Genomic DNA, 18,010 nt, shown 5'->3' with positions numbered 1-18,010 from the left:
AGACTGGTAACAAAGGGGAAAGAAGAGTAACACATCCTGGAGACAGTATCAAGAGCCATAGACCCTCCTCTTTCACCAGAGTTCCCCTGAATCGCCTTTCTTTTCAGATCAGAGAAAACAGCTTTGCTTTTAGGACTCTGATGATATAAGATTGATAATATAAACAATCTGTCTGGCCTGATTTGCTTGAATGAATGGTAATAGTTACTGAAGAATAAACACAACAAATTGTATCACCAAATCATAACCTAGTTCAACTGAAGGAAAGCTAAAATTATACTAAATGAAAGATAACTCAGCAAATGTCATTAACTGATCCAGAGCCAAGAGATCAAAACACCCTAAAAGAGTGGATTTTTGCTTTGCTTACATTTGCTGAGCCTGGAGTGTGGCTTTAAGATCAGGATCAGCATCTTTGTGAATGTGTGTAGTACTTTCACGTACCATATATTACCTCTTTAGGATAATGTCCTGTTTGTGTTTAACATCATTTAAACTCAAAGCTGAGGGCTTCATTCATTCTGGCTCTGAGATAAGCTGGAAATACAAAACCATCACTACTGATACTTTTAGTTAATGCTCTCTACCACAGAAGTAGGTCACGAGAGCTCTGGGAGCCAAACATCAAAAATAATTCACTGCACTGAGGGCTTTGGCTTGGAAGTCTTGCACACTTAACAAGTGTCCCAAAATGACTTTGCATCACTTTCCCACACTCTTTTAAATCTGATCATATCTACATACGGGAGTTAAGTCTTTTCCAATAGCCTGAAGTCTTAAAAAGCTTCTAATATCATTACCTCTTCCTTTTCTCCAAGCTATTTGACTTTTCAAGAGTGCCTTTCCTTACCCTGTTACACCTCCCTGTCAATCATCTGTCTCCATATCAACTGATCCATAATGGCAAAAGCCCACCTCTCTTGGTCTTGCTGACAGAAAACTTTTCAGTAGGGACACAAAAATGAGAAAACAGAAGAGAAGACTAACTGAACAAAGCAGGGAGATGACAGGTTAAAAGAAAAACAAAAACAGTAAGAAAAAGAAGGTACAGCAGTGCCATCAAGCTAGTTACTAGTAGAGAAGTAAGTTCTGTATTTATGAAAGAGGTGAAGCAACTCATCATCTTCTTTACACCACAGCTTTCATTCTTAAAGCAACTTTGTGTCAGCTAATTGCTTAACTGTCAAGCTGGTAAATTTACTGTTTTATTTCACCATTTAGCAGCTAAATAGCCACACATTTCCCTCTGGAGTTAGTAGAGATCAAAACAGGGCTAAAAGAGAGTGAACATGGGGGTTACTCTGTAACTGCTGGCTGTGTCAGTAATGAACTGTTTACTAATTACTTTGCCATAATAACTTAAAAGGTGATGACATGTCAGTGTGATGATATCTCTGCATTGAGACCCCTCAGTGCAGTGATGTGACAAAATCACTGCAGTTTAATACCAGTAAACACCTCCTGCTTAAGAGATTTATTATCGCTGAGAGTCGATAGCGGCACACAAGACATCCCACAGATCATCCAACTGACCTTTTCCAGTGATTTATGTCAGTCACGGTGAAAACTGCTGATAATATCAGCACCAAATATTGAGGGCAAACATTCAAAATTATTTACACATGTAAATATGAATAATAAATACTGAACTTTGCAAAGAGAAAATCCATCTAAGTCACAGCTGACTTCACCTCTTAAATTAAATACAGCATGAATATACTGATGAAATGTATTATTGGAAAACAAAACCCTGCATGAACCCGGCAAGTTAACATATTTATCATTACATCAGCTTTCTGTAAACAGTGTAACCCACACATTTTTGTATATTTTTCAAAAGAGAGATTAACTTCTCCAACACACAGGTCAACATGTTATTAATACATACAATTGAGCTTCAATTAGCACTACAGTTTTACTACCAAAATAACAGCATTCAATTCATTTGCATCGCACAGTACTTATACTCAGGTACTGAAAATAATACTAACTTTGTGGGTGGTGACAGCTGTTCCTCTATGGCATTGGGATCATGTATTTCCAAGAAATATTTATTAATATTGATGAGGACAATAAAATGGAGACAAAGCAAGTGGTAGAAATGATTTAATCAGTCGCACTGAACTAGAACCTGACCGTGATCACATCACCTTGCTCCAGGAGGTTCAATTTTTGACATGAAGCAATCTAATGAAATTAAAAGCAAACGGGAAACATGGTGAAGTTATCAGAAAAATGCTTTTATCACACATGACTGATATTTAACCTTTCAGCAACCCCATTATCTATCCATAAAATGTATTTAAGGTTAACAAAAATCTAAAAAAGAAAAAAAAAAGAAAAAGAAAAAAGCTAATATAATGCTTACTAATCAAAAAATGTATTTTTTTTCTTGAGCAAAAAGAACATGAATGTGCATATTTTAACATTTTTGTGGGTTTCTCTCACTGTAAAACCTCCCACACAATCTTAGAAGGAGGCAGGGATTGCTGAGAGTACTGTAAATAGCCCAGTTTTCTCTTTCTAATTGCCTTCAGCAAAAGAAAGTTTTAATAAGCTCTAAAGACATACTGTATTTTAAATGACAAAAGGAAAATGTGAGAAAGAGTGTATCAGAACCAACTATGGTTAAGAGGAGAGAGTAAAAAGAGAGAGCCGCTTTCAGCCTTGAGGGTCATGACAAAGGAGAGAAAAGAGGGATTACAGTAAAAATAGAAAGGAATGGGGGGGGGGTGAGAGAAAGACTCAAAGGAAGATTATAGTAAAGTGAAAGTGTGCCAGAGACACTGTGCGAGGAAGAAGACGACTCGCTCTGCCTCTCTCTGGTTTGGGTTGTGCTTCTTTTTACTGTAGAGAAGCACGGATGTTCTGGTGACTCTCAGCATATTGGCAAGCCTCTGAACGACAACACTAACTGTAGATCCAATCTCGCCACATCTCTGTTTACTCTGGGGATTAAATTAAAGAACACAGCATCCAATTTCATACCTGGCTTCCTGCACCACTCTTCACAATGTGACATTTACTCGCTAGCATGATGCCCTTTCTGTCTTCCTCTCCGACTCCCCCTTCCCTCTCTCTGTCACTACTCTTAGGTAATACGCTGTGTAGCAAACAAGGACAGTTGAAAGCAGGAAAATGATGCCAGCTTTACAGAGAATGGAAATATATTTGCTTATGGGATTAACTGTATTGAGTTGAAGGAAGTCGTTCCCCTTCCCCCACGCTTGGAGACCGAACTATTTTTCTGCCACGCTGCTAGAGACAAATAGCATATTCTGTTTCAGCCTTTATTGTTTGCGCATCAGTTAGATCTGCATTAAGGTATACTGTTTGGTGGATAGCTGCACAGATAAACATGGCAATTAACTGCCAGAAGTTGAGGACTGCACTATCCATTATGAGAAACCTTTAGCCTCCAACAGAAGACTTAGTCTGGCCTCAATGTGAGATATCTGCTGTGGAAAAAAATGACACTTTCTAATGCAAATTGATTTATAACACACATACATGCACCCAGGAAATAGCTATACTGTAGTGGCTCACTCCAAGGCCAAGCAGCACCCAGGAGAACCAAATCAACCTCTTTTCTGGGATGTTGCATTGGAGAGCTTTGGCACACCATCAAGTAATATTTTGAATATTTACATTGGTTCAAATTACCTCTAATGTGAAAGGTTTGCTAGCACTGCTGATCCCAATGAGAATTATTACACATTTTAGCTGCTTTCACCCAAATTTTTTTCAGTTACGGCCAGTAAGGTTAAATAGCTTTGGCTCTCACATACATTCATCCATATAAAAATATGTGTCAGCCAAGGCCTTAAACTTAGAGCATCACACAAGGTAAACATACTCAAAGTGGCAGACAGCCCAAATAAAGGAGCTGGTAAAGAAGAAAGCAAAGTGCGATGTGGTTAAGAAATCAAACTACACATCAGGGCTCTCTCCATGGAGGTACCACATGAAGTCAGCAAGAACTGCAGCTGGTCAGCTTGGGCTGCTTATGTTTTCTCCTACAAGTCACTGATGCGGAGAGCAAATTGAGGAAAATCTTGTCTCCTTTGGAAACATTCTGTGTGGCACTAGTCTCCTCTTCAGTAACAAGACAAGGAAAATCTTCCCATCATCACTCTACATCACAATGTTAATGAAAGAATGTAAACACAATTACTGTGAGGAACATAATTTAAGCATGATACGATCTGATCATGTACAATGCATCTGTCTAGTGTTGCTGTGTCATATCAACAGCTACACTGACACTGAGCTATAGATCAAAACCTACACTGTAGGTATCTACAGCACAGCAGCCATTACCCTCTTGGTCATAGATAAATCCCAGTGTGAGTGGACCAAACCACGGTTAAAACACAAGCTGTCTGTAAATAATATACAGTGATTGTTCACTAATATGCTAGCCATAACAATTTGATGAGTTCATATCAAGGCTCATTGCCACAAGTTTCTTTTGGAGTCGACTTTCTGCCCTCCAGCAGACAGAGAAAGCTTAATGCAGCTTTAACACAAACAAATCACTGCTACTGACTCTATCACCATCTCTATCATCCCTCAATTTTGATATTGACAACAGTACAGTCCATTAGCTTAAAGTGTCCTTGGCTGTTATTCCCCCCTAATGACGCCTTACATCACAAAGGGGGTAAGTAGAGGATGCCTCATCTTGAGATATTACCTGAGGTAAAACTAAGAGATCTCCATTATTTACCATATATTAAAAGGCAATTCAACAAAGTAGGTTTTCTGCAACGAAATATCAACCCAGTTAAACTGAAAAAGTCAATTCAGTGAGCTAAATTTATTACATTAAATAACAGTGAGTGGGAAAATCAATACAGTTTTATTGTATTCTGGGCTTCTGTTATTTGATTTGTTCTCAAATTATTTTTTTCTGATTGACGTCAACACTGGATTATCAAATGTCAATAAAAATGTACCAATGTAAATATAAAGATGTTTATTCTTATTAAGTGAATCTGACAACAGAAAGATGTGCTATTTTTGCACTCTTATTATCCAGAGCAAAACTCTGAGGTTTAATTTTATGAGCATACAAAACCTCCTCATGAACGTGGTAAAATTTGTGCGACTGATCTTCAACCTTCACTGGGCCCTACATGGTAGAACAAATGGATTCACTTACAAGTAATTTTATGAAGCTATAACTATGAAGCTATAACCATGAAATAGAAAAATAAACAAGAAGAAGAAGCTTACGGGTTAAACAGTTTCTTAGGCAGACACTCTAACTTTCAAAAAGCTGCTCCAAACTTATGGCAAACAGAGGAAGAATCGGGGTTTGTGTAATTTTTTTGGCAGTTTCATCAGAAAATAATCCTGTCTTGGTCGCTTTGAAATATAGCACCTATCACATGATTTAAGGACAGTGCTTCAAAAGGACTCCTCCTAGCTACTATATGAACTCTGCAACCTCGGGGGAATGACAGCATCACTTTGCTCTCTTGAAACAAACTATTTCAAGAGAGCTTGCATCATTGCCTTAATAATCCCGTATCCCTACAGATGTGACGGAGGGAGACCTCAGGTATGGAAGACAGGACCCGTCCAAGTCTTATTAAGAGCTGATCCACCTTTTATTACGAGCTTTAGTGTGGGATTTCCCTCTGGCTCAGCAGTGTGAAGTGACTGATATGCTCCACTGCAGAGGACCTGAGGACCCCTCCGGATCTGGCTCCAATTAGAGGCTGTTGGAAACTGTGACACCCCTGGTAGGTTGAGAGGGTTCCTGTGCTGAGTGAAAGGTAAGGAAGAGATGGTGACAAAAGCTCACTGAGGCACAAACAGGTGCTACTTGTTACCTCTCATCTGACAGCTCAACATGGGTAAAGAATAGAGGATTTTTTTAAAAATTCAGTTCATCGTGATTTGTTTTGAGTAGGACTGGAAAAAAATAAAATTTGTTACAGCTCCCAATTTTTTGGTTTTTTGCCTCCTTTCAATTGTGAGTTTAATTATTATCAGGCTTGAGTGATAAAAGTACTAGTTTCTCAAAAGAAAAAACTCACTTACGCTCCAAATAAGCAAGGTTGTGGTAAGGCTGTAGCAACTAAAAATCAACTATCATGTTCTTTTCATAAATCAACTGATCACTTAACCTGTAAAACTGCAGAAAATACAGAAAAATGTCCATCACAATTTGCCAGACCCCAGGGTCCTTGAAGATATACAGGCAGAAAAAACATTTGAGAAGCTAGAACCAATTGTATACAGTAAGCCAACAGAGACAAAAGGGGCAAAACAAGCTCCAATTTAAAGGACAGCTCAAACAGCAAGTTCAGATAATTAATAATTTAGAGAAAATATAAATTATACTAGTTGTAAGTAGTACACAACATGCAGCTAACCACCACTGTCCACAACACTGCTTCCCTATTGCTCCTCAACCATCTCAAATGTCTAATTATGATATACTAATATACTTCACAGCCGAGTCCACACATCTAAAATAAAGGATGAATATTGCTTGGCTGATTTCTTTATTGCAAGAAGAGTTGTGTGTCAATTTTGGTTCAAATGGAGCTTGAAGAGCGGCCACCACTGTTTGTTTTCCCTCACTTGGCTAAATTAACTTCCTTGCGATATATAAAATATAACTTTTGTGCTTTAAATACCCGGAAAATTGCTTTTTTCTTTTGTTAACGACACCCCTATCTTTTCCCAAAGTAACCTTGAGGGAAGAAGCTTCTTTAACGCCAATTTGATCTTCAGTCTTACTTTAGACTTTATGTCTCAAATATTCTCAAACTGCAACTCAACTAAACTTGCTCTTGGCTTCTTTCTTGTTGTTAGTGAAAGTCTTGCAGAAGTTTGTGAACCTGTCAGAGGAAAAAACAGTCCATTTTTGTCCATTCCTGTCAAACTAAGGAGCTGTTATTCCCATGTAGTTGAGATGTCTACTTCTATTAAAGGAAAACAGTTATTCAATATGTAATTCTTATTGTTAAATCCCTGGTATTGAGGCTGGTAGTGCATACATTACAGAGAAATCAGTCAGCTAAAATTGTATAAAATCAGCAGCTTGCTCTTCCACTCCACTTCATGAAAGCAGCTCCCTGAAAGCACCCTGTGTAGTTGTGCGTGACACCTTCCAGGAAAAAAGGTCAACAGGTCTGGAAAATGCTGGATGACCTTTCTGGCCTTGTGAGCCTTGAGCAAATACAGACACTCACCGAACATGTTGCCAATGTGCCCGTTTCTCGTCAAAGGCCGCAGCTCATTCTTGCCCCAGGCGTAGCGCTTGTAGTTGTCCCAGGCAAACTTCATCATCTGCAACACAAACAGGGGCAGACGTACCGGTCACTGGACTGATAGGAAGGCAACACCTCCAAACCCAGACGTAATTAAACTGGTATAGCTCAAGGCAAAGAGAATGATAGCTTATTGATCAGGACAGGATTAAGGACAAGCATGCAATTATCACACATAAACAATAAGATTGACATTTCCCCTGCAGCTACTCCTTCTCCTAAATTAAAGACTGAATGATGTCAGTGGATGAAAGCCAAGTTTAATAGATAAGAACACATCTGAGAGAAAAAAGTGTTTTTGAAATTGATGCTCTGTACTCCTCCCCAGCTGCTAATGAAAAAAGTAATCTGGATGTGATTTGCAAAGAGGAAGGAAACTATCTTTGACACAATAAAAAAACATGACAGCGCAAGACAAGCGAGTGAGGGATCTCTGCCTGCAGCAACACAGTTACAGTTAACTTAGTAGCATGTACGGGGAAGTTTGTTTATATTAATCAAATATATTCAAAAATATCCAAACAGAAAATCATGGTTTCAGGCAGTATTCAAGTTTATTTTCACTTTTTATTGGTTGTAAACATCATCTAGAGAATATAAATTTCCTACAGCACTGAATCCCTCAAGAGCCAACTTTAGGTCGATCAGTCAGCAGATCAGCACGATCAACTGCTAGCTAAGCCAAGCCACTGAAAGTCAGAAGATTACATCCTATACTAAATTACAAATACATTTTATAAACTATAATTATTGTGTAATGCTTCCCAACCTACTGCTCTCAGTGGAGGGGGAAGCTACGCTGTTAATGGGAATCAGAATGATTATTATATCTCTATATGCAAGATGAGTAAACATGCAAAAGCTGTAAAGATTTTTCAGTCAATGATATGAGAGTAAAAGTGATACAGTAATTCGCAATGGTTTGAAAAAGTCATGAAATCTGTCTTTCTTTCTTTCTGGTGTGTCTGCTTATGTTCTGTACGTGTAGTGAAATGAACACATTTTAACTCTGAATTTCCAATCTGAATTTGGCAAAACTGACAAAATTCTTTAACCTGATCCCTGTACTAACAACAAAACAAGTATAGAGCCATGATTGCTGCTCAGTGAGGCTGTAGACTCAGGTCTGACAGCAAGTCACATAAACTCTGTTTGAGCATCACCTGAGTCAGACATCAAAATAGTTTAAAGTTGTTCCAAACAGCCACACTTCCAGGTGGAGTGAAAAGCATAACGGTATATTTCATACAACTGAAATATGGCTTGTTGTTTTCTGAACTGCCTGACAAGCAAGTCTGAAGAAGTATACTTGCAAAGCTCTGAGCTAAAGGCTCACCATCTGGAGACCATGAAGTTGGTAACCTCTGTGCAATCTGTAGTAAGACTGAAAGAGAGACCAGGATTTGATATTTGATTTTTCCCCTCTCTGGATTTCACCATAACACAATGTCATCTTCATTATCGATACAACAAGAGACTCCTCGCTCCCCAGAGGCGGGCTCAGATGAGCCTGTGAGAAACAGACAACATGAATCCGATTACCTCTGACAAGGCCTCCAGCTGAAAATCCTCTCTCCCCAAAAATCCTATTACAGACACCTCAAAGAATGCACAGCTCCAGCCATTTCTTGCATTAAGATAACCCCAGTTTCCATAAAAGACTCTTTGTTCAAATGAATGTTCAACGTACTTTAGGTTTGTGAAAAGAGTGGCTATGGGTCAGGGAGCTGAGATTTGATTACAGGTGAATTATGTGCCATTGAATTATTCTGAAGAGACTGTGCCCGTTTAATTTGCGATTTGGCATTTGCGCTGCATCACACATTAAAGCACTATGTACTGAAAAACATTTGGAGATCAGAAGGAAAAACATAATCTACATTAAGGTCATTTCTGTTGTTTTCTTTTGTTGTTTGTCTTTATCTAGAGTATGGCATCAAATCTGAGAATGCAGCACTTCAGACTGCTTTTTCCCATTTACACAAACAAATACTAACCACGCATGCAGAAGTAATCTCACAGAATGTAAAAAAACAAACACAAAATATGATTAGAGGGAAAAGCACCAATGAATCTTACAGCTGAAATATGTTCACAAGGTAATCATTTTCTTCAGAAAGTGTTGAAAGAACAAAAATAGCCATTGCCAGTCTGAGTGTGTCCCGACAGGACGTTCTGCCTCGCAGAATGAAAACCAGCAAATGTCTCAAGTTTTATTTGAAACTTATTCCATCTTTTATAATGCCAGCCTGTCTCACTCCGCCGGCGACTTTAAAAGCTAAAGAACAAAAGTAATAGGAGAAAGTGTTTGCACAAAACATGGGATTTGGTAAATGTTAGAACTCCGTGTACCTCTCCGTTCCTTTTGAAGGACATTGCAGACTGAATGTCATATCATGTCTGCAAAAGAAAATGATCAAATGGCAAGATGGAACCTGCGAGGGAAACAAGACTTTATGACCATCATCCAAGAAATGTTGGAGGAAAATAGAGAACAGATGGTATGCTCAAAATTCATGACTGTAGGCACAGAAAATGTAAAATGGCAGCATTAATCAGCTATGACCTGCTGAAAGATTTACTTATTGCAGGTGGCACTGAAACTAATGATGTCTTTTACTAGATAGAAATTAATCTCTCAGTATTTTTGATAGTTTAATCTATATGTTGCCAAGGTGATCTGCTTGTTTTCTAAAACCCAAAAGTATTTAGTTCATTGTGATTAGAAACTGCTAATCATAACATTTGAAAAGCTGAAATTAGTGATTTTTTCACATGTAGCTTAATGAATCATCAATCAAAATTGCTGCCAGTTAACATTCTTCTTCTTTCAGTCAACAAATAGGTTTTGACTATCGACCAGTGACTGCACTAGAAACAAATGCAGAAATATTTAATCATGCATGTGTGCTGTACCAACAAAACTGGCACCTCAGTGTACATTAGCTATTCAACGAAGTACAGTGTTGGTATAGGACTGAAACAGCCAATTAGTCAATTAATCAATCAAAAAGACAATGGTTTGAAACTGTCTTATGTTACGGTGAACTGAAAAATCTTTAGGTTTTAGTATGTCATGGCCATTTTCCACTAATTTGTGACATTTTCATAAACAAACAATTGGCATGATTAATTCTATTCCACAACAAGTTGGCAAACAGAATATCAAGACAAAGTGATTTCCATGGTCTAGAAGTGAGGCTACTACAAGTGAAAGCTTTGTTTTCCTGCCAAAATGTGGACGCGACCAAGCTCACACTCCATAAGAACATTTGGCTCAGCTTCCCGCCACGTTTCATTCCACTGGAGGGAAACAGATATCTGGCTTTGTGTTTTCACATCCCTGCTGTTGTGCGCTGCAGAGGGTCAATGTGTGGGAAGACCGCGGTCATACAGCTGAAGGATTGCTGGTGTTACAACCCATCATCACAACACACACAGTCAGTGCTAATCGATAGCTGCAGCCATAGCCAAAGCACACCGCCCTCCCCAAAGCTGCTTTTCCCAGAGAGCAAATGGATGAATGATTCGTTTCCAGGGGCACAAAAAGCAGACACAGACATGATCTGACAGGACACTGACCATGCTTTGGTTAAACTAATTGGCTGGTTGTTGGCTAGAGGAGATCAATAGCTGAAACACAGAGCCAGTGATTAAAATGAATCAGGGATTGACCAGAGATACAACATGCCAATACCAAGACCATAGGTCAGAAGTCACGCACTGCTGGTCACTCAACATCAACCAGATCATAAAAGGGACACAAGCTGTTGCATGTGGTGACATTTATACTGTATTAACTCAAAAAGCTTTGTTAAAATCTCTGAGGCAAAGATGTAACAATGCAATTTCCATTATATTCAACACAAACACAAGAAAAGCCTGGAAAATCCACAAACTGACACAATATTCATTTTCTTTTTCTTCTTAAATGAAAAAATATGTTGCATGAATTTTTGCTGAAATAATTTCAAGACATTGGCTCTGTATAAATCCCCCTGAACTATGAACAAAAGCTATTCATGTCTTATCTTTAAAAGGGGTAAAAGGAAAAAAAAAAAGACCTATACTTTTCCACTTTACTGTCATCATCTGGAAATCTACCATGTTGCAGGTTGTAACACTCCCAGAGGAAATGACACCACTAGTTGGTACCATTATCTCAGTGCTGGTCCTCTCTATCCAGGCCAGCATGGACCCAAAAGTGGTCTGCAGGGTTTCTTCTGCATTGTTCAGAGCAAAAAAGACTCTCCAGACAGAAAACTCAAAGTAACGGCAGGAAACATGACCTTGATCATCTGCTGCGTCAACAACCAAAGGTGGGAATAATTTAATCCTTATAAATCTTGAGTCATGTCACAAGCACAAAACCACAAAAAGAAGCACAAAAGAAGGAAAAATTCAGTCACTTCATGTACTTCACACAGGAGTACACTCTGTACAACTGCAGCAAGGTTATGGATTAGCCTTGCATAGAAGATAACCTTGGTTATATAATTTGAATCTGTTTTGTTTGACTGAATGTGTGGATCTGCCTTCTGTACACACTAAGGACAAGGTGTCTCTATTTGATGGATATGTGTGTTTTCAAAACTCACGGCTATAATCATCCATTCTTTGTGTTTCTCAGTCTGTTGGTTGCACAGCTGCTACCTCCTATTAGCACGGAAACTCTCCAAAGGTGCATAATCACAGATTGCCAATGACTGGGAAGGGGGCTGATATGTAAATTTGTGAGTCATGTGTGAACAGTCATAAAAGAGTGAGTGGGAAAGGGGGTGCGGTGGGGTGGGGGGTTCAAAAGGACTGTTGTTAGAAAGGGGTTGAGGATCGAAAAGGTAAAAGCCAGCTGGTTACTTTTTGGGTGAGTTTAAACCACTTTGATAAATTTGGATACACAATAACAGGAAGCACAGCCACTAGAGGGTCTTTTAGAGCTCATTATATCCATCATTGCAAAGATGAGAATTTTTCAAAAAGGCTCAAGTTTAACAATTTGAAAGGATGACGCAGAGGCAAAAAGGGAGACAAAAAGGTTTCTCTTTAACAATAATATAAAAAAATAGATAACAATTAAACCAAAAGCAGTGTTATAGAGGAAGAGACGACATAATGAGATGCTGATGTTGAGAATCTAGATGAAGTCTTGTGAGTAGTAGGGCTGTGCTAATTACTAATCTGACCAAAGGTGATCCACATTAACTGTAAAAGAAAATGAAATTCCTGCTATAAGCATGGGAGATTTTCCTGTGGGGTCATTCCAAAAAATATACAACACTGTGATTTTAGCCTTCTGACTTGCCCATTTAAGAGCTGGTGCTGTGCATCTGCCAACTACACCTCTGGTCTTACACAATAACTCTTCCCTGGGAAGACATGCCGCATTTCTTCTCATGACTGCTCAGGATGGGCTTCCTGTGATGACAATCTTTGTCTCGTTTCAAAACTATGTACAGGAGTTGTAGTGGTTTTAGGGGAGATGCAGCTTTAATGAATGTGGTAGAAAGTGTGGAAAAATTGCAGGAAAAAAGCAGACAATAAGAGACTTTAATGAAGTCCAGGCTTGTGTAGCTGTGGTGGACTGCCACAAGAATTCACAGCCACTGTGGTTATAGCCAATTAGCCGACAGCGTGGGCTGAAATGTGAGTACCACCAGCGAAGATCACTACACTGCTTCATGGTAAACACTGTACTGACAGCTAGGTTTGGACCCTCATGTGGCCCAGGAGAGGTGAATACACAGAGATTAACTGGTGGGCTGCACAATTTGTAGCTTATTCTGGACAACTAATTAGAGCAGATCTTCTGCTTAAGGCACAGCAACAGTCCTCATCCCCCTGATATCACCATGATCTGTAGCTGTGTGGGTTTCTTCAAAGAACTGTGCTGTGGGTACCCACACACAGTACAGTCCTGATATAATGATAGAAAATGTTTTACACAAGAAAGATACACATCAGATATGTTTACTGTACAAAATCATGTATGCTTTTACACATTATGCAGAAAGCCTCTTAATTACATGCTGAAAATGAAGTGGAGGTCAGGAAGTTGGAAGTGTTGGACTGTCTGTGTGCTAAAGAAGAAGACAAAAAAATCTGCAAGTTCACACATTCTCAACATTATGTAACCCTACACCTTTACTACTGCTGTCAACAATAACAAGAATATGCTTTAGCTTGCTAATTAAGCTGCATCCAAACCAAGCAAAATGTGAGTCCACACACTGTAGACCCACAGCCTCACTTGCAAAGAAGCTTAAGACGTGGTTTGTTATTCCAACAATAAAACTGGGGATTTTTGTGGCAGACAAAGAAAGGTGATGAAAGAGATATGAAACGAGATTATGAATTTAAATTCTCTGGATATATGACAGACTTTTGGGTTTCTGTTGTGTTACGGCCTTAAAAAAGGCATCAAGGACAGCTTGGTGTCTATACAGTATGGCAACATACACGGTCAGGAGTACGACGGTTTGTCTTATTTATAACATGTGGCAGAAGAAGACAAATGCAGAAGATAAAAAAACATGCAGGGGAGGAATAGCAGAAGACTGATCAAGACAGTGAAGACAAACCCACTATAGAATACCGTCTATCTCTCCTGTGAACCCTGCTGACCACAGTCCTTCTTCCATAGCTAAAATAACATGGATCATTTGAGAACACATAAACAAGGATCTTCTAAATATGCACAAGGCACACCTCAAAGCACTCGACACTTTTCCACCCAGCTTGTTTTGTAATGCAGTTGTTACATCTGGTAGATGAGTAAGGCATCCTTTCAATATGAGGAGGCTTTGGGTGGATCATGGATAATAAATCAGCCCAGCACCCTGGCATGGCAGCTCCAAGACACTGCTGCGTTAACAAGGTGCTGTGTCATCACCTGAAACCAAGAGGACCTTTGGCAGAGAAAATACAGATTCAGCTTTCTCCCACCGTTTCCCCCTGAACTTCCCACCTTAACTCCTCCCCAGCCCCCTACACACACATACACACACACTTCCTCCTCCTTCCAGTGTTAGACCTGATCTGGAGCACAGCCATTTCCTCCCTATTAAAACCACATTTATGGTGAGTGGTGACAGAGCCTTGTAGGCTCTGAAGGCCAGTGAGGTCTCATCCTGAGTCAGCACAACACTCTGGTCAATTACAAACAAAGTCCCAAAACAAGAGCCAAAGTTGGGCAGCCGGGCAACACCAAGCTGCAGATCATTCATGCATGGATTTAATGAATGTCAGGGATAAACATCAGCTGATTGTACATATTAACATATCTTTTTAATGAGTGAATTATACTGTAAGCAGACCACAAAAGGTGTTGCAAAAACCTGTTATAGTCTTAAAATAAAGAAGTTTTTTCACAAAATATGCACAGCAAGTGTACACCAAAACCACAGCAGATTTCTGATTAGAATATGTCCTCATTGTCCTTGTAATTAAGAATAATTGAGTCAGCAAGCCCTGGTACACTCCAAAATGCTTACACCCACCTGCAAGACACATAATTTGAGCAAATCACTTTTACAACTGATGCAGACACCTGGATTTGAGCCGTAAGCTTCAGATTGTTCAGTTTTTGCAGATAATGCCCAAAGAATCAGCTTCCATTGTGTTTATACCATGTGGTTTTCTGATGTATTCACATATATAAATAACCTTTATTCAAATTAAATCCAAATCAGTGCTGGTCTCCACAATGTAAATTCACGTTATTGTTTGTACAACATGTGTACATATGTATTTGCCTGTATCCCCCCCCCTCTCTCTCTCTGGCAGGTGTCCTCACTGCTCTCTCTCCAAAACAGATCAGATATATGTGGCCTGTGCCAAGTCATCTCCTGAGCGTCTCCCACAGGTGGGTTGTGAGTTTCAGAGCGCCATGAAAGATTCATGCCAAGAGAGAGAGAATCGCCACAAGGATCCTATTAAAATGTCTGGACTCGGGTCTTGAATTGTTGGGGAGGCAGACCTGGAGTATTAACGTGCCTAAACAGCCCCAGCAGAGCCCGCTGATGATGAGCAATGAAGAGAAAAAGAGATATGACAATAAAGCTGTGAATGGGCCTACCCATGGCTTTAAAACTGCACTAAAGGAAGTTAAAATCAAAAAATCCTATTTAACATGTCTGGACTTTTTCTGAATGCCAGAGACACTTGTCAGACAATGTGGCACACAGCGCATAGTATGTCAATGTTAAAGGTGCAGTAACTGTTAAGTCAGCTGTCCGTGACCCCCTTTTTGATGTGTGTCTCATAGATTTTCCCTATCAGGTGGGATCAGTCTATGCTAACCATGCTGGCTCGGTGAACCCTGGGATGACCTTCTGTCCCTCAGTGTCAGCTCTAACACTTGTGAGGGGAAAGACAACACAATGTAGAAAAGTGCACCAGCTTTTGTAAAGGCAGCCAGCTGGGAAATAAACATGTGGGTGAATCACCAACATATAATAGGTATATAATAGAGAGAAAGATGTGAGTCTTGTGGGGTAGTGAGAGCGACAGACCAGCTGACACACAACACGTGGCACTACCTGGGAAATCTTTTACTTGGTGCAACGTCGGAACAAATATAATTTCTGAACGGAGGTTTTGAGGCCTGTTTGAGGTTTGTTGATCACAATGATCACAATCCAGGGAGACACTGTAGTGACACAACCAAAATTTGCCAAAATAGGGGGAAAATGGTTGAGGTAGAGGTCCAAGGAGCAAGCAGCACCCATCATGGCTGCACATGATAGGCTGAGACAAATGAAACAGTTCATCTCATAATAAGATGTGAAATTAAGTACAAAGACTAAAAATGTACAGAGGAGTTGAGAGCTGTCTTGAGTGCTGCAGTATTTTTTTTTTTTTTTGTTACCAATGGATGAATTATGAAATATATCATGGCGACTGGAGTGATGAACCCATGGAAAATTAGCCCCCAACTCAACTAACCTCAGCAACTTTCAGCTCATTTTGTTTTTACAACCGATAACTGTTTTTGCTCATTCTCTTTAGTTCATTAGCTCAGGAGTGGAGTGTAAAACAGATGCAATAACTTTCAAGTCAATCAGTGAATGCAGGTTTAAGCATAAAGTTTACTATATGAACATACTATAGGTGAAGAAATAACGTAGAATTTTTTAGCTACAAATGCCACACACACCGTGAGGCAAATATCTGCATGCTCAGAGCCACAACAGCAATCACTGTTTAGACTGACAACTTGACTGACACTGGATTAATGCTTTGTTTAAAATGAGCTGCTGTCTTTCAAGTATTCAGTGCATTACCTTTCCAAAGCAATGTCCATCTATCCAAGAGCTCTCAAGGCTCAGTCAAACTGTTTTCCATCCTTTCACTTTTCTTGGACCACTAAGCTGGCCCAATCAATAGACCCTGCCAGAAAAGCTGATGGAGCCTGAAGGCGTGGAGAGCCAAGTGGTCTCTAGACTTAGTGGAGAAACAGGAAGTTTTGCACCCCAAAAAATCTACAGAAAACATCCAACCTGCTGTCCTCCCCTCTTACTCCTCTTACAAATAGCAACTTTCTCCCTATAAAAACAAGCCAGTAATGAAATGGCAAGGATGGTGCAGAAAATGAGGGATAAGTGAAAGTAAATACAGCCCATTACAGAGCTTTTGCAGTACCATTAGAAACAGTAAGGAAGAAACTGGAGGAACAAGGGAAAAGGCTGTGAAAGGAGGACATACAGAGAAGCAGGAAGTAATTTGTCTACGAGAAATTGCCAATTTGAGTGGGCTGCCTGGGAATAGGGTTCCTCTCTGGGAACCACACTGTGTCTTGTGAGGATCATAATGGTGAGCCCACCATGCCTATTAGAAATGAACCCATCCAATGTCTCCCCTGTAGAAAACCTTAAACAATGCCACTGTAGGTGTTTTCACCAGCTCTATCAACTGCAGAAGAGTTTCACCAGAAGTTATTTTGAGACGAAGATGAGACAAGTAGATCGGGTCCGGCTCAAATGCACCAGGGAGAGAAAAAGGGAGCACCATTAATAGATTTATCAAGGTAAGATGAGGAGAGCTGGATTTCTACAAAAGAAGTTAATTTCTGATGAAGTGAGACTGCTGACCTGTTTTTTTTTTTTTTTTTTTTTTTTTTTTATATCACATCACTCAACAGACTGAATGGAGTGTTTTAGACTAAGGTAAAATCGACCTCTGTGGGCAACAAAAACAACATCACACTAATTGGCACTGGTGAAGAGTGTCAGGCATTACTCTGTTTTCCTGTGGCGAACTGACCATCATGACATTTTGCAAGTCTGCAGCACTAGTACATTAGGTCAGAGAAAACTCCTCAGACAACTCACTGGTTCACCCACTACTGCTGCAGAAGGAAAGCAACAGAATCAGCCCTGACCTTCTCAGTGATTTGTTGGTATGAGAATTTTTATGTGTAACCAGGAATCAACTGAGCAACACTGTCGAGGAGAACAATAAAATAGTTGGTGAGCAGCAGCCTTCCTTGTCAAACTAGTTTTAGCCAGAAAGGGATCTGATGTGAAGGAAACAGCAATTAGTTGATCAAAAGTAAATTAACTGGCAACTATTGCAACAATGATTTAATCAATTCAGCAAAAAAAAAAACACTTCCAAACATTTGCTGTTCCTGCTTCTTAAATGTGGGGATTTGAAGCTTTTCTTTGTCATATTTGACAGTAAATAAAATTCCTTTGGGTTTTGAAGTGCTTGTTGGACAAATG

The 18,010-nt window shown here is 39.5% G+C and overlaps 1 protein-coding gene across 3 annotated transcripts in view; it reads right to left on the bottom strand.

Moving 5' to 3' along the window:
- The window catches only part of LOC108899472 (mannosyl-oligosaccharide 1,2-alpha-mannosidase IA), a 174,138-nt gene that overhangs the window by 89,507 nt on the left and 66,621 nt on the right, over positions 1 to 18,010 (bottom strand). For all 3 annotated transcript variants that reach the window (XM_051076369.1, XM_051076370.1, XM_018699919.2), the window contains exon 2: positions 7,212 to 7,308. In XM_051076369.1, the coding sequence (XP_050932326.1) occupies positions 7,212 to 7,308 (97 nt within the window). The remainder of the gene's footprint in view (positions 1 to 7,211; positions 7,309 to 18,010) is intronic.

The sequence above is a fragment of the Lates calcarifer genome, linkage group LG15 (assembly GCF_001640805.2).
Source record: "Lates calcarifer isolate ASB-BC8 linkage group LG15, TLL_Latcal_v3, whole genome shotgun sequence".
Lineage (NCBI taxonomy): Eukaryota > Metazoa > Chordata > Actinopteri > Centropomidae > Lates > Lates calcarifer.
The sequence above is the reverse complement of the archived record's forward strand: the minus strand, read 5'-3'. Positions and strand labels throughout refer to the sequence as shown.